Raw genomic sequence first — 20839 nt, forward strand, 5'->3', positions numbered from 1 at the left:
TTAATGTATATTATCACATCTTATGCTGTTTACCATCAGATCCTTGACGTATCCTATAGACTCCAGAGCAATCTCATCGTTCTCTCCTTCCATGCTGAGAACAACTCGCGATACCTAGTGCACATTGGCTGGGTCGCACCTTCATCCCTCCCTCTTCGACGTGGTACCCCCCTCGTACACGGAATCGCATCTTTGTCCAACAACACTGCCGTACCTTCCCGCCTTTCTCTCTGATCGTAGTACTGCCATGTCCTTCGTTGTGCCTTCCTCAAGAACCGGGTCTCACCTTCCTTCTCAGTCGTATCGTGCCACCCGCCGATACACCGGATTGAGCGCTCTAAGCACAATTTTAGGCAGGTTTACCGCTCACCCCGGTGTATCGGCGGGTGCGTGCCTTCCTCCTTCCATCACTTGGGTCATACCTTCCCACTAGGCCCAGACAGATCATGCCTTCCGTCTTGCTCCTGAATCCCGCGCATCCGCCTTAGAAACAGGATCCTTCGTGCTTCACTTTCCCTCCAAAATTGCTGGGTCTTGCTTTCACAGGTACTGTACACCACGAAATATTACCCTTTGTGATGGGTAAGCTGCGAGAGCTCAGGCTACGTGAATGACCCTGGGTTGAGCACTGTGTCACCATGGCTCCCTATCTGTGTGTCAAATACAAAAATCCGGCATTACGACCAATGATGGTAATGCCGCAAAAGAAGTATGGGGGTTCCTCGGGGTCCCAGAATGATCCTGTGTGTGTACGTGAGGCCGACTCCACTGGGTAGTTAGCTTCGGGGAGGAAGACAAAAGTGAGCAGTTGACGACCAGAGGGGTTGTGAAACATGTCACGCATTACTGCTGGGAGCTGATCAAGGATACGCACATGGTTGAGCAACTGAGAGCATGACGCTGATCAATGTGAAATGCTTTTGGAGCAAGATTACCATCGCCGCTGCAATCTATCCTGAGACTTCCAATCTGGGGCCTGGTGGCCGACAGGGGTGTTCCAAAAGACTGGGAGGAACGTAATGTAGGCAATGTTTTATGAGGCAATGGGAAGCAGGAGACGACAGTCTGGAGAAAGTTGAAAGACAAGAGCAAGCTGACGTGCAGTGCACGCCGAAGCAGACTACCTTTAACATCACTAAACAGCTTGTGACCCAGTATCTGCTTTTGGCCCAATACTAATTTTGCGGAGGATTTCCGACCGAACCACCACCCCCAAAAAGCTGTCTTCCATCAACGACGTGTACTTTTATTATACAGGCTTGTGATATACAAAAACAACCTACTGGGATAGGGAATTGAATTCTTTACCTCCTCATATAGATTTCATAGTGATTAAATCAAAGGCGTCGTGGTAGCGAGGCACGATTCGTTTACCCGGGTCAAAAGTAGATACTGGGTCACAAGCTGTTTAGTGACGTTAGGCGCTAGAGTAAAAACAGTCTAGCGCTTTTATTGTCCTTGAGAGGAAGTTCCATACTTTCAACGCAGCTGTGCTCATGATGTCTGATCTAAGTCCTGTCCTTAAACGCCTCTCAAAATGCAACAAGTTGGGCCATAACTTCGCCTACTCAGAAATATCACCGCACCGGCAGTACCTGATCCTGACGTCCCACAATAGCCCTTTGAACGGCTGCCACGCGTTTTTAGCAAGCATCTCTGCGGGTCCGTTCTCCAATGAGTCTATCAGCCGCCAAAACTAATGCTGCTGTTCCCCTTCTGACGACGACGAACCGTTCCGCGACGGCTCGAGGTATTCCATTGATGATGTCTCATCAGGGCTAGTGTTTGGACTGCTTGCTCTTGTGTCGAGCGAAGTATCAACATGATGGCCCACAGCTTCTCCGTCGTCAGTTGATTGCTCGGATGTGTCCGATTCGGGTGGTGAAGGCGGTGCTTCTGGAGGAGAACTACTCATCCCGTTTTCGATCAACAGTCGCAATGCTTCATTTTGTTCTCGCAGCTGTTGATTTATGTCTTCGATGCTTTGCATCACGTTCTCGTCGATCTCTCCTTCTTCGAAATCTCCAGCCTCGGTGATCATATCATCGTCCTCATCCAGAAACCTCATCTTAGGTGTGGCAGGTGGCTGTTCATGGTTGGAGGAAACGATTCGTTTTCTCTTCTCGCCGACAATGTCGTGGCTGTCGAAGACTTCATCGGGTAAGCCTGAATATTCTCTTCTTTCTTCCATGATAGGCTGAGCCTGGTCATACTCCTTCCACTGTCCTTCATGGTCACAATCTGCGTTCCACATGTTTACAAGTTGAGATCTCTGGAGATGAGAATGGGCATGATCTGGATCTGCGGCAACCTCGTTACGGTGCTTCTTGATTTCTCTGATCTCTTCGTCGGTGAATGCAGGTCGTGGAATTGCTGGTAAGCGTCTTTGGCGCAGCATGCCACTGGGGCCGGTTCTCTCCCGCATGGCATGTTGCACTGGCAGTCGTGTCAGGAGTTCTCGACGGCTCTGGAGGAGAAAGGTGGATGCGGTGTGGCCTCGCTTCTTGTAGTAGGGGACTCTGTCTGGCTCCGTGTGATTTCCAGGCAGATCCATGTTGCTTTTCGATCGAGTCGATGGTTGACACGACAAAGAGTTGTGGAGGTTGACCTCATTCGGGGCGAGCAGTCGCAAGGAAAGAGTGTAAACGAAAGTCGAACGAGTTCTAGGCGCGAAAGGGAAATAAATTGCTGCTGTCTGTCACTAATAACAATGTCAAAGATTGAGATGCATGGAGAATAATCAAGAATGAATACATGCACAATGGAACAGTTACTACACCTCAAGTCTTCCAGTTCGTGGTGCATCAAGAAAGCGATTCAAGCGTATGGGCCATGCAAACCAATGGCAGGTTCGACCGAGAGATGATTGACGCTGGAAGCTGCCCAAGTCATTCATGATGAGGAAGGCGCAGGCTGAAGATGTTGTATCATGATGTGGTTGTGTCTTGCTTTCTTTGGTCGTACTTCTCATGCCTTATAGACCACAGCGCTTGATATACGCACTTAAGATGTCATGACTTCTCTGCCATAATGAAGATGCACGCTGCTTATCAAGCGAGCGTTCAAATTCTCCGTCCTCGTAGAAACAGTTCGCCAAAACCCTCATGCTGCACATCATCTCGCCGAACCATCTTCTTCCCCTCCCACATCGTCTACGAAGAAGTAATGGCACGTCTTCTAGCCGCACCTCGTTGCCTGGAGTTCATCTTCTTGCTAACAGCGGTCTCCTCGCCCTTTGTGACAGCCTCCTCACCTTCGGTCAGGATCAACTCGATGTGGCATGGGTTGCTCATGTACGGGTTGATTCGACCGTGAGCTCGGTAAGTTCGTCGTCGCTGCTTCGGTGCCTGGTTGACTTGGATGTGCTTGACCAACAGGTTGTCGGTGTTGAGGCCCTTGGCATCGGCGTTGGCCTCAGCGTTCTTGAGGAGACCGAGGAGGAATTCGGCTGACTTGACTGGGTGTCGGGCTTTCGAAACGCCAAAGTTCTTGCCTGTAGATCAAATTGTCAGCGACCTTGCTCTATTACACCCCCGACCCTATGTCGCCAACGCCACTTCTAGCCATAACCGCTTGCGACCCTTGTCTGTGGAAGTAGCATACCTTGTGCGCTTCGACCAGTGCTACCAGCATATCTTCGCATCGGGACAGCCTCCTTCAATTCCTGCACATTCTCGAGATACTTGAGGGCGCGATCCAATTTCCAGCCATTGATAGCCTGTGCGGTCTCTCGTGTGTTCTTGAAGGATACTCGAAGGTAGGAGCCACGGCTCTTTGCCGACTTTGCGGACGAAATTCTGTCCTGGGGACCGTATCGAACCTGTTAAATGGTGAGCCACTGTTTGCCACGAGATAACGGTCATATGTACCATTTTGACGTGTTCGGTGTGGTTGAATCGTGGTCGGTGGGAGGAGGTGTAGTGGTGTCGTCGGCTCTACGAAAATCAGAGTGCGCAACTGCCAAGCCAGAAATTCAAGCCAAAAGTTGCAGATCTCGAAGCAGCTTTAGGCGAACCACAAACACGTGACTGACCCGGTAGCACTTTCCCTGAATCTGTTCTAATAGCTTACGGGCATGGAAACTCACGCGACCTTCTACATTACCAGAACTTGCCAGACTCTCGCCTGCTGTCCTTAATCTTTGATGGGATTACCTACATCTCCGGAATACTCTGGCCGACCAGCAAGCTCGATGACTTTCCGGTGCTCAAGAGCACCGCTATGCAGTCGCTGGATGATATGACGTGCCAGAAAGGAGCTTAACTCGAAGGCTTGTGTCGTTGCTCACTATTCCTGGCCGAACACTCTCCAAGACCGACGCCTTAAGTCACCGATCATGTCAAACCACTTCGTGATTCGATATGCGCAGAAAGCCTTGGGCGCATGAAACGAGATATCCAGAATATGCCCGTCTGTTCACGATAGTTTCGAGATTACTCAAGCGAGCGACATATTGCAGCCTATGAGGGGAAGTTGATGTGACCTTCCCAACAGGATCTGGTGCAGTTCTCCGAAAAGCATGATGCTGTAATCGTATGCAAGAACGACTCTTCTTACACAGTGCTGCTTCCTAGTTCTGATTTGCAGTGATCCAAAGACTCCTACGATGGGCGACGCAGGCTTCGATGTCGCGGCGGCAAGAGCTGCTTTCCCAGCGCTCGGCCAGAAACAGGTGTTCATGGACGTGAGTACTATGATACTATTGGCTGAGTTACATGCATCCTTCGAGACGCCTACTGACCACAACTTCAGAACGCTGGGGGTGCCCAAGTCCTGAAGTCTGTCATCGATAGCATCACAACATATCTCACAACTACCAACGTCCAACTTGGCGCAAGTTACCCAGTAGCACAGACTAGCACGGCCCTCTTTTCCGCTGGCCATGCAGCAGGAGCTACCTATATCAATGCCAAGCCTGAAGAAGTGGTCTTCGGGCCATCGACAACACAGATGTTCCGCAATGTGTCTGTGGCTCTGAAGACACAACCTGGCGATGAACTCGTCATCTCGAAGCTGGACCATGAGGCAAATATTGCGTCCTGGGTACAACTAGCAGAATGGAAAGGATTGACAGTCAAGTGGTGGGTGCCGTCTCAGAATACCACGTCGAACCCAAAGCTTATCCCTGAGGATTTGAAGAAGCTTCTCTCCGACAAGACACGCTTGGTCACTTGCACTCACACATCGAACATCCTCGGCTCAGTAACAGATATTGCGCCGCTAGCGAAGGTGATTCACGAAACAAGTCCGCGAGCAATGTTCTGCGTTGATGCTGTTGCTTATGCTCCGCATGTATCAATCGACGTTAAGCAATTGGGCATCGACTTTTACTCCTTCTCCTGGTACAAAGTTTACGGACCGCATGTTGCGATGTTGTACGTCAGCGAGAAGGCTCAGAAGGAATTGGTGAGCCTTGGTCATTACTTCAAGCCTGGCAAAACGTTGGAAGAGATGCTTGGTCTCGCTGCGGCAAATTACGAGTGTGTCCAAGCTGTGCCGGAAATCGTCTCATATCTGCAGAAAGTGGGCTGGGATGCCATCTCGAAACAGGAAGAGGAGATTCAGGAAGTGCTTCTTAGCTTCTTGCGGAGTAAGCCTGATATTATCAAGATCTATGGTGAGCCGAGTTCTGATCGGAGACTGAGAGTGCCTGTGATCAGTTTTCGGATAAAAGGTCATAGCTCATTGGCTGTTATTGATGCGGTCGAGGCGAAGTCGAGATATGGATGTCGAAATGGGCACTTTTATAGCAAAAGGCTATGCGACGATGTGCTTGGGATCAGGGATAGCGATGATGGCGTTATCAGATGTTCACTACTGCACTACAATACAAGAGAGGAAGTTCAGGGTCTGGTGAAGGTATTGGATGAGATCATTGAGAAGGGTGAGGGCAAAGTGCCGGAGGATGAGTACAGGAAGTTGACGGCCGACTGGTAGCCCGGGCGCCGCGTACAATAACGAGTCAGTCTCCGCTCGGTATATCGAGGTGGCCGCACAAGTAACAAGGCCGACGACTGGCGTACTCCCCAGATGCGTGATCAGAGTCTTGTAGACGTCCACAACCCGGAAACTCAAGATGAGCGCCTGTGCGGCGAAAATTGGTGCTTAATGCGCTCACGACGAGTTTCCGTTACGTGCCGTCTTATAGAACCGCGAATCGACCTCGATATATCGGTTACTATTGTTCTGGTAGTCGCTCTTACAGGGTACTGGCATGCCCCAGGATACCCAGTAAGCGGCCAGCTTGATACTCCCCGTGGAGGCGAATAAAGTCAACTCAGCTGTGCGATGTAGTACGCTGCTCCTTGAGAAGCTAGAATCAAGCTCGAATCAAGATATCTACAAGATCTATAAAAGGATTGCCAGTTCGTGTGGTAGAACACATCAGATTTCAACAATTCTGCCTCCCCCAAGTCATGTCTATCTGCTACATACACTGAGAGTGCAGATGTTGTACAGTGATTGCACTGGTCTGCCGGAAGTCCGGTATCGTGATTGATCGCGCTCAAGCAGACCCACTGTATCTAACCCGAAAAGGAAGAAGGTAAATACGTAGATGTTAAACATGCAACTGCGACATGGACGCACCTTCCCTTGGATAAACGCAAGACATGCAAAACCACCGAGACATCAAGCAAATCTAGCATCCGCGCTTGAGTCATCGGTTCTCATCCATAACATGGCCAATACCTAGTCCACTTGCAAAGGTCATTCGCATCAGCATGGAAAATGTATACTCAGGGCACGATGATTGAAGCGACATGTATACTGACGCTCCTGCAGCAACTCTCGATGCTTCCACAGCCGTCGACAAGGCCGGCGGGCAGCGTGATGAGGGTTCTGAATGATCTTTCCGAGTCTGACAACAACGCTCGAAATGCCATGCCACCTCCATCTGCCTCCGCAACTGGATTGAAGCGTCAAGGATCAAACTGTGGGTTGCGCTCACTGTCCATGCAAGTGCTCGGCTTACGACTTTCAGTGCCTGAACCTGCCCAAAAGCGAAAGACTCTCATCGAACGAGCCGGCGAACCCCTACGTCCAGCCTCGAGTGCCTCAAGACCACCGAGCGCAGCTAGCCAGAATCCTTCCAACACATCCTTATACCGCACTTCCTCAAACGCCTCCACCATTTCACGGAATGGCTCAATATCTTCCAGAAACACTTCCAACTCCTCATACACAGGCAGCCTGAATTCAGGCATAAGACCTCCAGCATCCCTCAAGTCTGCCAACAGCACGATCAGGCCAAAGTCCTCGTATGGATCGAATAAACCGTTCGGAGCCGCATCGAGGCCCAACTCGATAGCAGATTTGCAAGCGTCGCACGAGGCAAATGCAAACAAGAGTAAGCAAACATCCCTTCCCAAGATGCGTGGCCCCAGGAGTATGAGTGACATGGCTCAGACCAGCATGCCTCCCCCAGCAAGGCCTATGAGCATGTCCAATCTGAGGCAAGCGAGTTCAGGGCGGATTCCAGTGTAGTCATCCAGGTCCGCGACAAGAACCGAGATGTCAGTCTAAGCACCCAGCTAGACCGCTTCCACCTGTCCGACTCCTTGCTCGAGCCTGTCGAGCTGCCACAGACACCAACCAAGTGCAAAAGTCCCACCAGAATACCGAAAGCTTCACCTGTGCCCCTCGCAACCCCTACTCCGATGGAAACTCCCAGGCTCAGGCGCAAGTCCCCCACGAAGACAAGGCATTTTCTAACACCGCATACTTCTATAGAATTACCTGACCCAGATGAAAGATACAATGACTTCAAGAAGATGTTCGAAGACTACAAGCAGATGTACCAAGATACGCAGACAAAGATCGACAGCGCAAGAGAAGATACCAATCACTACCGCGACAAGATGGCCCAGCTCGAACAAGAACGTTCCTCCCAGACCGAAAGCATAATACAACTCAAGTCCGAGAACCAAACCTTACAGTATCAGGTCGAGGCGATGGAAAAGAGCATGCAAGAAACGAAGAAAGACCACGAACACAGGCTGGAAGAATTGCGGCGAGGGCATCGCATAGACCTCGAAACTCTGCGCCAGGAGCAAAGAGACGAGATTGAGAACCTGAAGAACGATCACAGAGATGAGCTGAAACTCCTTGTGCAGAGGTATCAGCAAGAGCTAGATAAGGAGCGCTGCAAAAAGAACGACGCGCTGAGTCAGGTATCGACCCAAGGCGCGCTGGAGAAGCAACGCCACCAGCTAGAACTCGACCGCAAAGATCAAGAAGTCACAACAGCAAAGCTTGAGCTTGAAAGAATAGAACCCGTACTGCAACGAGAAAGACAGATCAACGACGACCTCCGCGAATCTCTAAGATGTGCTGGCGACAACGCTTCGAGCATGGAATCGACACGTCAAGGACTACAAGCAAAGATTGCATATCTCGAGTCAGATAATCAGTCCCAGTCTGAAGCATACGCGGCCATGGAGAAGCGTATGAACGAAGCTATTGCCAAGTCCGAGACCATCGAGGAGAAGCTGCGGGTAGAAGAAGCCATAAGGAGAAGGTTGCACAATCAGGTGCAAGAGCTGAAGGGCAACATCCGCGTCTTCTGCCGGGTCAGGCCAACCTTGACAGTCGACGATGAGCTGGCTAAGATGAAGTACCCGGATCCAGAAGAGTCGACGGAAATTGAGGTCCGCGGTCTTGACCAGAAAAATGCTATGGGTAAAGACATAACGAAGACACTGCCATTCTCATTCGACAGAGTGTTTGATCCAAGCCAGACAAACGACGAGGTCTTCCATGAAATAAGTCAGCTCATTCAAAGTGCACTTGATGGGTACAATGTCTGCATCTTCGCCTACGGTCAGACTGGATCAGGCAAGACATATACGATGTCTTCCGAAGACGGCATGATCCCAAGAGCTCTGCGCCAAATATACAGCACTAGCAAAGACCTCGAAGATCGCGGCTGGAAGTATACCATGGAAGGGTCGTTCGTCGAAGTTTACAATGAAGAACTTCGAGACTTGCTGGGAGAAGAGAAAACTCCCAAGAAGCTCGAAATTCACCATGACATGGAAAATGAAGAGACCACAGTCACGAATGCTACAAAGCTCAGCTTAGACAACAAGGACCAAGTCGAGTCGCTATTATCACAAGCAATGGCCAGAAGAAGCGTTGCAGCCACAAAAGCCAATGAGCAAAGTAGCCGAAGCCATTCAGTCTTTATCCTGAAGCTAGTTGGCAGGAATAGTGTAACCGGCAAAGAAAGCAAAGGAACGCTCAATCTCGTCGATCTCGCTGGATCGGAACGCATCAAGAACGCCGAAACGTCCGGCCAACGTCTCAAGGAAACCCAATCAATCAATACGTCGCTATCCTGCCTCGGAGATGTGATCGGTGCGCTCGGCCAGGGACATGCAGCGGGCGCAGATTCCCGAGCCAGCCTGACCAACAACCGCGATAGTTTGTCGACGGCGCACATACCTTACCGCAACAGCAAGCTGACATATCTATTGCAATTGAGTCTGGGCGGAAACTGCAAAACGCTCATGTTTGTTATGGTTGCACCGGAGAAGAGGTGTCTCGGTGAGACGATCACAAGTTTGAAGTTCGCGGAGAAAGTCAGTAGGACGAGGGTTGGTGTCGCGAAGAAGGTGAAATAGGTCCGCGGCACTGCTTATTTGTGCGTTGAGCGACTTGGACTTGTTGGTCTCTTTGATGACTTCTTGATGACTGTTATGATAGCGTACTTTTGTCGAGCTCCCAATCCATCGAATTTTGCATAAATTGCTTGACGCGTCTCGCTTATCTTAACGCGATGCCTAAGCACAATATGCTGACCAGTCGGCGCGGCTGTATTCATGGCAAGCGCGCAAACACCAGCAAAGTCTGGGGAAAGTGCCCCTCTCAACTTTTGGTGCCTCTCCACTTGGGACTGGGAGTTGCCTCTTCGGTTCTCAAAAGGCAGGCACTCCCGCCTTCCTGTCAACATGTCCTACGTGAACTTTCTCTCGCCGTCATACTTTTGCTGGTGGACCGAGCGTTATGCCAGGAACGACAAATAAGGTAGACGATCCTTGTGAAGAATGTCGAAGTCAGTGAGCCTCTCTATCATTATCGGCTGTTGACTGATGTCTTTTACCCAGACCGTCATCTCAAATGTACGTCCTTTTCTCTTCGCTACTCGGGTCAATGCGCCTTTGATCGTTCCTTTCCGTCGTCTACCATTTCATCCTGCAGGGCACGCTCAATGCATGCGGCACAGGTGATGGACATCTTATCCGCCACTATGCACCTGCCATCAGCCTCTTCGGAATATGGCTAATGAACATCAAGGCGACGACCACCGTCCCAGATGCTTACAATGCGAGCGAACTGGCCAGAGGTGCTGTCGCACCAAAGGCCAAAGGAAATTTCGTGACGGGTCGAGTGCTCAATATGAGAAGCAGTTTTCAAAGGATCAAGTATGGTTAGGCTTTTCTAAGAATGGTAGGTGACGCCTTCAGCCGCGACATCTGCATCAAGAAGTGCTATGATAGTCTTGAGTCACCTCGCGCCTGCCTCGTCAACATGACCGAGCCAATAGCGTGCTACATCATACCCGCCTGCTCATACTCCAGCCCCCAACCTCCGCAACTGCTCGCTGCCTGCTCTTTGTACCCTGAGTATCTTGCTAACCACAAGCACTATCTAGCTAAGATCCAAATTGTCGATCAGACGGCGGAGCTCGAGAATTTCTACTCTGTCGACGACCCGGAGCCCGAGCCCATTCCGACAGCAGAGCGACCAAAGTCAGCACCACGACCACCGAGCAGCGTTGACAGCTCCATTAGCTTCCCTCAACCACCACGCTTGGAGACCACGAGTCATTCGCCTCGACAACAGAGCATAGGGAGATTCGAAACTGCGACCAAATCTCCCACGTATGTCAGTCCGGCATCCTTTGACAACATCTTGTCTTTCTCTGGCGCGAAAAGGAGAAGAACCAACGACTCAACGACACCATCCGAGCATTACCGACCAATTCAGCTCCCACCTATCAGTCAAGAATTGCAGAACCATTTACCTGTTCGAAACTCTCCTTCGAACTCCTCCTACCACAGCTCAACATATTACAACTATGCGTCCCCCACGGAAGCAAATGAGACTCGAAGGATCGAAGCAGAATACGCCAGGTTAGCTGATAGCGAAGCAGCAAAGATACCAGACGAACCATTACTGAGCTTCGCGAGCTGGAAAAAGAATTTCAGGTGGCCTAATCAGTACACAACGCAGCAGTGCGTATGCTTGTTCAAATACTATATCGACGTACTAGGACCATGGGTGAGTATATATGCAAGCAGTATTAATCAGATGCTGACCATGACAGCTCGACGTTGGAGATCCTACGCGGCAGTTTACATCAGCCGTCCCCCAACGAGCACGAAAATGTCCACCTCTACTCAATGCGATCTTCTCTGCTGCAGCTCTTCACCTTCGCTACGTCTCGAGGCTCAGGTCACCGAGCAGAACTATCCACTATGCAGGCTGGGATCTACCAGATCTCAACCAGGTCTCAACTATAAAGTACTACCAAGCCACGACAGCATACCTACGTGCTCTCTGTGACAATGATGCGCATGCACGTGATGAAGACATGCTAGCCTCGACAGTGATCATCCGCTTCTATGAAGAGCTTGACGAATTGGTTACGGGGACGTCACAAGAAAGGGTCGTGCGCGAGTTTCAACTGTTCGTCACGGCACAAGCAAAACCTGATCTGTTCCAGGTTTCCTATGATCACTATGACTTCAAGGTGCCAGGAGCATTCAAGAACGTGCGAAATTTGGCGGAGCCATATTTGAAATCTTACCAGCATAGCTCCTTCCGCATAGCACTAAGGCAAGAGTGCCAGCGCGCCTTACTGAAGCGCGAAGAGGTAAATCTTCCGCTACAAGCATGGAAGTTGCTAGATGGCTTCGACGATGCAGATGACAGCACGTGGACTGATCGCCATCTCTACCATTACGCCAATGTCCTGCAGTTCTGTTTTTCACGTGCTCAGTCTGGCCCGCAAAGGATCCCTCGCTGGCAAGAGCTCAGGGACTTAGAGATAAGGTGCTCACGCTGGCAAGAGCTCAAAGATTTTGAGACAAGGTGGGAAGAGGCTCGGCCACTATCGTTCTCTCATTACCACAGAAAAGAGCCAGATAGGTCAAAAGGAGAAGTCTTCCCACAGATCTGGTATGTACATGAAGTCAATGCCATGGGAATGCTATATTTCCACTTCGCTCGAGTCCTTCTCACGGTATACAATCCCAATCTCGATGGCATTGGGCCCGGCATTGGCGCAGCAGCTGCGCAACGCAAAGTGTCGGAGGAAGTGAGAGATATAGTGATTCAACTTTGTGGCGTGGCGAAAAGTACAGACCAGACGCAGCCATGTCTGGTTCAGGCATACAATGCCATCGCTATGTTCGGGGAACACTTTACTGATAGGACCGAGCAGGAGGCGTTGCTTCGTCTCCTCGAGGAACTGGATGCGAAGCATGGATGGCCTGTGGACAAGGAGATCGCGAATTTGAAGAGAGAGTGGAGGTGGTCACGATGAGTTCTGAACATGTTCCGGGATGGTTCCAGGTTCGTTGCAGATCATGGCAGCCTGAACTCGGGTTAGCTGGGCCTTTCTATGGCCGTCGGCAGAAAATTAACGTTGCTGGAGTATCAGACAACCTTGCTTACGAGCACTGGCGTGCTCCCGAAAGCCGGATTGTATCACGCCAGATTTTGTTACACTTTGTGGAACGCGCTCGATCCAGCGGATATGTGACTATGAGGATTGTATCGAATTAATGTACTGGGGTGCTCCCGACACGAATATTGAAAGCTGATTTGGCCAGCTTGGTTTTCCTCCTGGAGCATGGAAAGGCAATGGGGCGGAGATCAATCAGCTTCAGCTTCCTCTCGCTGACTCGCATAGATTAGCATGAGTCGTTGCAAGAAGACTACAGCTCTCCCATATTCGATATCCAGATTCCAACCCTAGCTGATCGATCCTGTATGTCTGAGGGAGCATTCAATATCCCGAAAGAGCGATCACTAATGTCCAATTACACAGCTCGTTTACTCTCGTCCGATACTCTAATGGTGATTACGAATCAGTACCTTTCTTATGTAAGATAGGAGCTGAAGGTTATTGCTGCCTCAGGCAGTATATGATCTACGAGTTAAGTTTCCTTAGGGGTGAGCTCTAGACGATTTATCAGCCGTTAAAAGCTTCTGAAGCACTTCCTGCGGAAAGCGCGGGGAGGTAGTTTCGGTGATGCAACAATCAAAGCACGGCATCATGATGCCCCTCAGCGACTGCCATAAAATCATATGCAAGTACAAGCATTCACATCGCTCCTGCTTGACATGACGTGGACTGCGACTGTTGCCAGATCGAGTACATATAGTCGCCAATCTCTCTCTCGTGCGACCGCTCGGCCTCTTCTACCACAAACTTGCTATCGAAGTACATTTCGTCTAGCTCGCTCCGTACCTTCCAGAAATACTATACGACCTATCGCAACGATGTCTAGACCAGGCAAAGACAAGCTGTACATCAGCGAGACACCCGATGAGGTCAAGAATGCCAAAGGACTACACCTGATTACCATGAGCACACCCAATGGACAGGCCGTCCAGATCATGCTCGAAGAGCTGGCAGATGCATACGGCACTCAGTGGACAACCACACTCATCAACATCATGACAAATGAGCAAAAGAAGGAATGGTTCCTCAGACTCGACCCCAACGGCCGAATCCCAGTCCTCATCGACAACTCACAAGACCCTCCTTTCCCTGTTCATGAGACATCTGCTGAGATGTTCTACCTCCTTAAGTATGCAGACAAGGAAGACAAATTCGGTTTCAAGGATGAGCTCGAGCGAAATGAAGCTATTCAATGGACTTTCTTCTGGCACGGCAGCGGTGCGCCATATCAAGGACAGGTCAACCACTTTTCGAGAGCGGCTCCAGAGAAGATTGAGTGTATGTCCTACAGCATAGCCATTTCCTACTCTGGCAACATATACTGACATAATACTCAGATGCAATCAACCGCTTTAAGAAGGAAACACTCAGAGTATATGGTGTTTTGGAGATTCACTTATCAGGCAAATACTCTGGTGAACCACGAGAGTACCTCGCAGGCTTCGGAAAGGGAAAGTATAGCATTGCTGATATGAAGACATGGTAAGTAGAAGGGAACGGCGAAGGCAAGAGTGCACCGCTAACAATACTATAGGCCATGGGTCAAGGGCTGGGAGAGGACCGGCTTTACTCAAGAAGAGATGAACGACTTCCCTCACCTACTGAAGTGGATCGACCGCATCGCTCAAAGACCAGCTGTACAGAGAGGTATTGGCGAGAAGTACAACCAGTCGTAGGTTGATTGAAGCCTCGCAGGGATACCTCGCTGATGCTGCGTGGGTAGGAAAGAGAAGTTGTAACATAGCATGAGTTCAGGATATGTATACAATTGCTATAACAGTGACAGCCGCTTGAATTCTATTCTTTCCTGACCACCTCCAAGGTACTCCTCGTCACTGATCCGGAATCTAGCTCGTGCCGGAATTACAATGACGGTGTAGTTGGCTCTTTACATCAGCTACCCTGGTTTGTGCTTAAAAGCGGCCACCTTAATTGTCTAAGACAAGAACAAGTGCACAGTCATCGATAGCTCTTAACTTAGGCCAGGGGCTGTTCTGTGTGAACTCAAAACGAGTCTCAACTTGGCACTAGAAAGAGATGCTGTTGGGCGCTCGTCTGCTGCACTTGTTCGTGAGCATTTCCGCCGCTGGTGACGCCCTTTGAAAACTGATGTCAACTAGTATCTGCTTCGGAAATGCGCGGAGGGCCCAAGGACTACATGATGTCATAACCAAAACAATGGCTCGGCTCAATTCATGCCGAGCAATGCCACTCTTGCCTTGATGCCTGCCTACAGAAATGCACGAGCTGCACCGTTCCTCCTGAGCCATAAACACTTTTTGGCGCGGTGTGGCATTGTGATGATACATGCTTGAGGAACTATACTGTCCGTCCATCCGCCATCATGGATTTCAAATCATTGATGTCAGCGCAGATAAGCAAGAACAAACCCGCCAGCACGAATGGCGCAAGTAAGTACCAGCGGAGGAGTGAGGCAGAGAAGGAGAGGGAAGCGAAGTATGCCGAGGAGCAGGCTCGGCTAGAGAAAGAGAGGCTGGAGAGGCTCGAGAAGAAGCGCAAACATGAAGATGAGGAAGCAGAGCGCAATGCAGCGAGGGAAGAGAAGAGACGCAAGTTAGCAGAGGAAAGTAGGATACGGAGGGAGGCGCAGGAAGCAAAAGAGGAGAGGAAGAGGAGGAAGAGGCTAGGGCTGCCGGAGCGGCCGCCGTCCACAGTAGAAGACGAAGAACGACCTGATATTCCGGATGATGAGCTGCGGACGAAACTGGCAGACTTGAAGCATCCAGAGACACTCGAGAACGAGACGCATGCGGAAAGGCTCTTTCGATACTACAAGCTCACGTCAAAAGCGCTGTCAAAAAGGAGACAGTGGTATCCAGGACCCATACCGACCACAATCGAGCCACTTCCAGCAGACGAAATCCTTCTCCCAGAGAAGCCACCACAGCCGTCAGACAGAGAAGCATATGTCAAATTGCACCGCCAGATCTCATCGTACCTCAACTTCGTGCTTACAGAGTGGTCAGCTGCTCTTGCCGGCCGAGAGAAGGATGATGCCCTGTCAAGCGCCGGCATAGCCGCAACAAACAACTACAAAATCGCGCTCGAGGATCTCAAGCCCTTGATGCGCCGCCTCGAAGCAGCGGTCTACAATCCGACTCCGAAACCAGACGCGCCAACAACATCTACACCCCTGCAATACGACGCGCTTCTTGTCCCACTAGTTTCAATCCTCCATCTAACGCAGAAGCGTCACTACAGAGACGCGGTCGACGCCTACTTGAGGCTGTCGATTGGCAAAGCAGCGTGGCCGATTGGTGTGACGATGGTGGGTATCCATGAGCGTTCGGCGCGGGAGAAGTTACACGAGGACGGCAAGGACAGGGAGATTGCGCATATCATGAGTGATGAGGCGACGAGGAAGTGGTTGCAGAGTTTGAAGAGGTTGGTGAGTTTTAGTCAGACTAGGTGGGAGGTGTTTGATGTGGGGCAGTTGATGGGGTGAAGAAGAAAGAAGGATAGCGAGGTATTCATGAAAACGACTGGAAGAACTTGAGGGCTTAGACTGAGTATTCGATGGATTGGAGGTACCGGTGCCCTCCCGAAATGTGCAGCATGAGCTTTCAGATGCTGCTTTTGGTATGAGCAATAGGCAGATACTCGAATCCCTTTGGGGTGGCCGCAGCTGATTCTGGTTCCTGGGTCGAGAGCGGATGAGTGGGTAGACGCAGCGGTCAGATGGCACACAGAGACGTTCCTGTTCGTGCAGGTCATGAATCGTGGTAACTCATAGCGTAGGAAGAAGAGGAGCATGTTCGTTGAAAACGAGATCTAGCAGGAAGGTGTGGTGGTCCATTGCTGCTCAAAAGGGTGCCCCCGAGAGGAGAGACCATGCATAGAAGGTGTCGGCGATATTTCAATGTCATAGCGACAACGAAGACACTGAATGCATGGACTTCCTGCAACATCAGTCGCTGCGACTGCCTAGCACTGGCGGCGCAACAGTGACAAGTGACACCATCCTCGTTTGCATCACGTGATTTCCGTCGACAGAAAGCATTATATTGTCCACCAGCACATTTTGCCCCCAGAATGGGCCTCGCTTCCTGGGTAGGATGACCCTCTTTCTTGGATCGTCGAGTCCTTGAAATGGTTGATCTGATGATCCGGGTAAACCTGAGTGGAAACGTAGTGTAGACCGTAGTATGATCTGCTCAGGGCGAGGAGCCTTTCGTTCGTGGATCTGGGGGTATTTTTTTGGTTTCTGGCTGAATAGGTATCGTGTTCGAATCTCGAGCAGGAACACATTCTGTTACTTGCTCTCACTTATGTGAGTGAACATTCATTCCGTCCTGCTTGCACATTGTGGTGTCGCGTTCGTAGCCTCACGGATACTATAAGGCTGTCAGGCATCAAGGAGCTGGCGATTGAAAATCAAGGGCATAAGTTCGCATGCGTAGTCGGCAAAAAGAGGTTCGCACTCGTGTGAGATCACTCTCGAAAGATTCCGTCCTTCTCCAAGCGAGCGCGAGGATATATAGGAACGAGTCAGAGCTCTTGGAAGCGTCTTCTCTAGAGCCGCTGGTTTCTGCCATCAACTCGTGGTCAGTGCTGCGACGGTGGTTACAATGGTCTTCTGAAGAATCAGGAGTCATTACCATTGTGAGCTACTGGGGAGCGCGCCCGCCTTCGTTCAGCCACTCGATTGCACGATTGTCGACCTCGAAGAGTTCGAAGCTGGCAGAGCATTATTGCCAGGCTGAGCAGGCACATGCCCTGTCACGGGTGATGTGGGGCCTAACATCGTTCCGTCAGCACAAAGGATCAGAGACTATACCGATAGAAGGGTGGAACAGCAGGCAATACTTTGGGACTTACCTCCATTTGAAGCATTCGCCGAGGTCGAATGGAGTGTAAGCTGTTCAGGGTCTTCCAAATCGCTTCTCCTGTTCCGTTGTGGTATCACTGTTCTCCAGGCACACTTCGCAGCGGCCATACACTTCCTATACGCCCTTATCGTGCTGCTCGTACCCGATCGCCGAGTCTTGTACCACTCCAGGCTACCGAATGCGAAGATGTACGTGCCGACTGATAGCGCGGCTAGCATTGTACCAAAAGGTACCATCGAGGCAGTAATGGACTTGCCGCCAAGAACACTGTCCATGCCGCAAAAGCTCGTAACGAAAGAAAGCGGTAGGAATACGATGGTCACGACCGTGAAGACCATGATGTTCTGGTTTGTGTTTCTAGCGAGTAGTGCCTCGCGAACTGCTGTTGCGTTGAAAAGGCCATCACGGAGGAACCCGATTTCTGCTTGCTTCTTGACAATGCGTTGTTGAATGCCGTTCAGGTCTCTCTCACAATCAGCTTGAATGACTTGCCACGCTGACTTCAGTGTCTCGAATTCAGCTACGTCGCAATAATTTCCAACAACGAATCTGTTGATTTGTCGTTGCCATTCAGGCGGCCAGTCTCTCAGCCGTTGTCTCGTGTCGTCGATAGAGTCATTCATTATGCGCAAGAGTTGTAGCATTTTGAAGTAGAATTTCGAACGCTCGAGTCCAGTATGGTCAAACATGATGTCGGACATATACTCCTCGTTCGCAACTTGTGAGAGCTAAAAGGAAGCATGTCAAAAGAGACGAACAACCATGATAGAACGGTGCCAGAACACTAACCTTGAGCTCTATTGCTTCTTCCACACGACCCAGGACGCTGCCCGTCTGTCTATCGCATGCTTGAAATGCAGATGAACAGATCGTATATAGATGCGCAATGGCGACAGTGGGCCCAACGTATTCTCATTCCCGTCACTGAAATGCAGCTTTGCCTGCGCGGCGGTCCACGAATATGCTAGCTCGTGCGTCAGGAAGACCACAGAGAAGCACGGTCCTGATCTGGCTGGATAGGCCTTGACGAAGAGCACGTCCCGCACCTGAATAATAGTAGTGGTTTAGAATCCTTTGCTGCGTCGGGTCCATTATCGACTGCCTCTTTCAGGCATGGGAGAGCGCTGACTTCTCTGGATAGCTCTAAGCCAGTTTCTGAAGGAGGTTGTTCAGGCTCACAATCTCTATCTGCAAAGTCGCGGATTGCAAACCAGATGGCGATGAATTCCTCGCTGTGCTTCTTCTGCAAGTGTGCATACTTGATTGCCACTATATGACATTCCGGCCGAAGAGGCGGCCCTCCCAAGATCGACGAATGCCAGTGTGAACTCTCTCAAGGACTTCCAGTACCAAGACTGGCAGTCCGGAGTGTTCCCGATTTTCGAGAGCATATAAGCTATGCTTAGGGTGATCGGGGCTAATCATTATCGAGATCAGTTTTGCTTTCACCACGCCCAAGTGGAGTGGACTGATATCCAAGGAGTCTTTCCAGGTCGGCGATCCATTCTCTAAGCTGCGTGTCTGACAAGTATAGACATGATGCGCATCGATCAAGATTTATTTGCTTACCTTTCCACCTTGTGATTTGGTTGTCAGGAACATTCGTCTCCAGATCGAGGATGTTCGCTTGACGTGCTTTGAGAGTATTGATCAGGTCGTGCTGGATGCACAGCTGCCGTTCGGGCGACTGTAGCAGAGAATCCATTGTCGACGTCTGCTCCTTAGGTGCCTGACTCGAGTGCAGGATAACCTTCTTCGACATACCTGTGCTTGCGATTGTCCGAGAAGAGGCGTTTCAGTGTTGGAATCACCGACCACACTGGAAAAATTTGGTAACGTTGAGTAAAAGAATTTGAGCAGTAACGTTCGAGTTCTAGCGTCGGGTTCAGTGAACTGCCGTCATCATCGACCTGTCTGATTGCGATTCAGAAAATTGGATAGCGTGTCGTGGATAGAAGCTGTAACGCGGGGAGCGTGACCAGGCAAGAGTCACGCAAACCCGATGCATCGCGATACGTGTGCCGGTGGCTTCCCGAAACCATTCATCGTCTTTCAGTCCGCTACACATGTGCGGACCGCGAGTCTCAGCTGGATTCTGTAAAGAAGTATCAAGGCTCCCAGACGATCTCGTGCTCTCGTTGGTTGGTGGCGATAGTCTCATTTGTACTGCTCGGCCAACAGAGCGGAAATTGAGAAGAGACTGTTGCCATGGTACGTCAAGGAACGCAGCGAACAGCGACTATGAGCGCGTTGCTGACCAGGAAACGACATCTTAATGGCGACTCACGGGTATCGCGCCAAGGGTGCGCCACATGTCCGCTGGCCATGACTGTGGCAAAGACTTCGTTTGCGGCACTGTGAAAAGTAAGCATTATATTGACTGAAAGGCAATTTTGGTGCATCCAACCAACGAGAATCGACACAAATTACTCCATGAGGGCGTCTTCGTAGAGTTAGTCAGAGGTATCTCCCAAATCACAGACGCGGGACACGACCTCCCAAGGATTGGAGTTAACTTAGACATGGGTCCCATTGCGGTGATACCGTCTAGGGTTTGTTAGATTTTTTTGGCGCTCGAAGCCTCTTCTACTTCATATGTCACATAAACCTCCGTCGATACTGGTGTTCAACTCCCGCATGATGCAATATCTCTCTCGGTCGCGGTCCTGGTACAACCGTATTCGAAGTGCGCTAATGTGCAATCATGTACTCCCGAGGCCATCAGACGCGCGAATGAGCACAGTTGAGAGGCGACGATACAGCTAGCTCACTCATGCTACTTGCCGCGGACTGCGAAGATGGAATTGGAGCGTCGATGTTACTGCAAATTTGCGACAACTTCTGAACAGTGACACTTAGGAAAGAGAAATTGATGCTTGAGTACGACTGACGCACGGAGTACTAGACCTATCATGATCTCACGTGATTGGGCGTTTGACTAATTCTAGTTAGTGCGGTAATTGCTTCAGATCGCATCCGAACACTTCACTTCATTTTGCTACCTACCACCAATACTGCGAAAGTCTCTCTTCTCATACATATGCCCGCATGGCCGCGCAACATCATGCTTGCGCGCGAGATGAGTAGTGTAGACGATGGGGCAACCACTCCAAGCCAGCTGGATGCTGCGAAGCGTCATGTGAGCAAGTCAATGAAATGCATTGGAATAACATCTTATGCCAATCAGAAGCAATTCCAGCTGAGCAGACTTTGTTTTTAGCTCATCTTGTGCCAGGATGGAAGTCGCCCGACGAATAGCGATACGTCCATGTCGGTAAGGTTTTCTGTATTCTGA

General features: G+C 50.4%; 9 protein-coding genes across 9 annotated transcripts; 6 read left to right on the forward strand and 3 right to left on the reverse strand.

The window, feature by feature from the left end:
* Nucleotides 1-1696: 1696 nt before the first annotated feature.
* Nucleotides 1697-2554, reverse strand: PMZ80_002735 (uncharacterized protein; the record flags this gene model as incomplete). Its single annotated transcript, XM_064871167.1, has 1 exon — nucleotides 1697-2554. One exon carries the CDS (start codon nucleotides 2552-2554, stop codon nucleotides 1697-1699), a length of 858 nt encoding a protein of 285 aa, XP_064733620.1.
* A 598-nt stretch (nucleotides 2555-3152) lies between these two features.
* On the reverse strand, nucleotides 3153-3872 carry RPL17B (60S ribosomal protein L17B; the record flags this gene model as incomplete). Its single annotated transcript, XM_064871168.1, has 3 exons — nucleotides 3153-3493; nucleotides 3604-3820; nucleotides 3870-3872. 3 exons carry the CDS (start codon nucleotides 3870-3872, stop codon nucleotides 3153-3155), a joined length of 561 nt encoding a protein of 186 aa, XP_064733621.1.
* A 734-nt stretch (nucleotides 3873-4606) lies between these two features.
* On the forward strand, nucleotides 4607-5937 carry PMZ80_002737 (uncharacterized protein; the record flags this gene model as incomplete). The annotated part of the gene is made up of 2 exons (XM_064871169.1): nucleotides 4607-4684; nucleotides 4753-5937. 2 exons carry the CDS (start codon nucleotides 4607-4609, stop codon nucleotides 5935-5937), a joined length of 1263 nt encoding a protein of 420 aa, XP_064733622.1.
* An 855-nt stretch (nucleotides 5938-6792) lies between these two features.
* On the forward strand, nucleotides 6793-9623 carry KAR3 (kinesin-like nuclear fusion protein; the record flags this gene model as incomplete). The annotated part of the gene is made up of 2 exons (XM_064871170.1): nucleotides 6793-7348; nucleotides 7408-9623. The coding sequence occupies 2 exons, from the start codon at nucleotides 6793-6795 to the stop codon at nucleotides 9621-9623; spliced, it is 2772 nt and encodes a 923-aa protein (XP_064733623.1).
* Nucleotides 9624-9950: 327 nt separating this feature from the next.
* PMZ80_002739 (uncharacterized protein) lies at nucleotides 9951-10434 on the forward strand (the record flags this gene model as incomplete). The annotated part of the gene is made up of 3 exons (XM_064871171.1): nucleotides 9951-9959; nucleotides 10107-10121; nucleotides 10201-10434. 3 exons carry the CDS (start codon nucleotides 9951-9953, stop codon nucleotides 10432-10434), a joined length of 258 nt encoding a protein of 85 aa, XP_064733624.1.
* A 96-nt stretch (nucleotides 10435-10530) lies between these two features.
* On the forward strand, nucleotides 10531-12550 carry PMZ80_002740 (uncharacterized protein; the record flags this gene model as incomplete). The annotated part of the gene is made up of 2 exons (XM_064871172.1): nucleotides 10531-11283; nucleotides 11330-12550. 2 exons carry the CDS (start codon nucleotides 10531-10533, stop codon nucleotides 12548-12550), a joined length of 1974 nt encoding a protein of 657 aa, XP_064733625.1.
* A 962-nt stretch (nucleotides 12551-13512) lies between these two features.
* Nucleotides 13513-14370, forward strand: PMZ80_002741 (uncharacterized protein; the record flags this gene model as incomplete). Its single annotated transcript, XM_064871173.1, has 3 exons — nucleotides 13513-13972; nucleotides 14032-14176; nucleotides 14229-14370. The coding sequence occupies 3 exons, from the start codon at nucleotides 13513-13515 to the stop codon at nucleotides 14368-14370; spliced, it is 747 nt and encodes a 248-aa protein (XP_064733626.1).
* A 668-nt stretch (nucleotides 14371-15038) lies between these two features.
* Nucleotides 15039-16160, forward strand: PMZ80_002742 (uncharacterized protein; the record flags this gene model as incomplete). Its single annotated transcript, XM_064871174.1, has 1 exon — nucleotides 15039-16160. The coding sequence occupies one exon, from the start codon at nucleotides 15039-15041 to the stop codon at nucleotides 16158-16160; it is 1122 nt and encodes a 373-aa protein (XP_064733627.1).
* Nucleotides 16161-17348: 1188 nt separating this feature from the next.
* On the reverse strand, nucleotides 17349-18308 carry PMZ80_002743 (uncharacterized protein; the record flags this gene model as incomplete). Its single annotated transcript, XM_064871175.1, has 3 exons — nucleotides 17349-17452; nucleotides 17534-18272; nucleotides 18303-18308. The coding sequence occupies 3 exons, from the start codon at nucleotides 18306-18308 to the stop codon at nucleotides 17349-17351; spliced, it is 849 nt and encodes a 282-aa protein (XP_064733628.1).
* Nucleotides 18309-20839: the final 2531 nt, after the last annotated feature.

This window comes from Knufia obscura (genome assembly GCF_036327395.1).
Source record: "Knufia obscura strain CCFEE 5817 isolate CBS 148926 chromosome Unknown scaffold_2, whole genome shotgun sequence".
NCBI lineage: Eukaryota > Fungi > Ascomycota > Eurotiomycetes > Chaetothyriales > Trichomeriaceae > Knufia > Knufia obscura.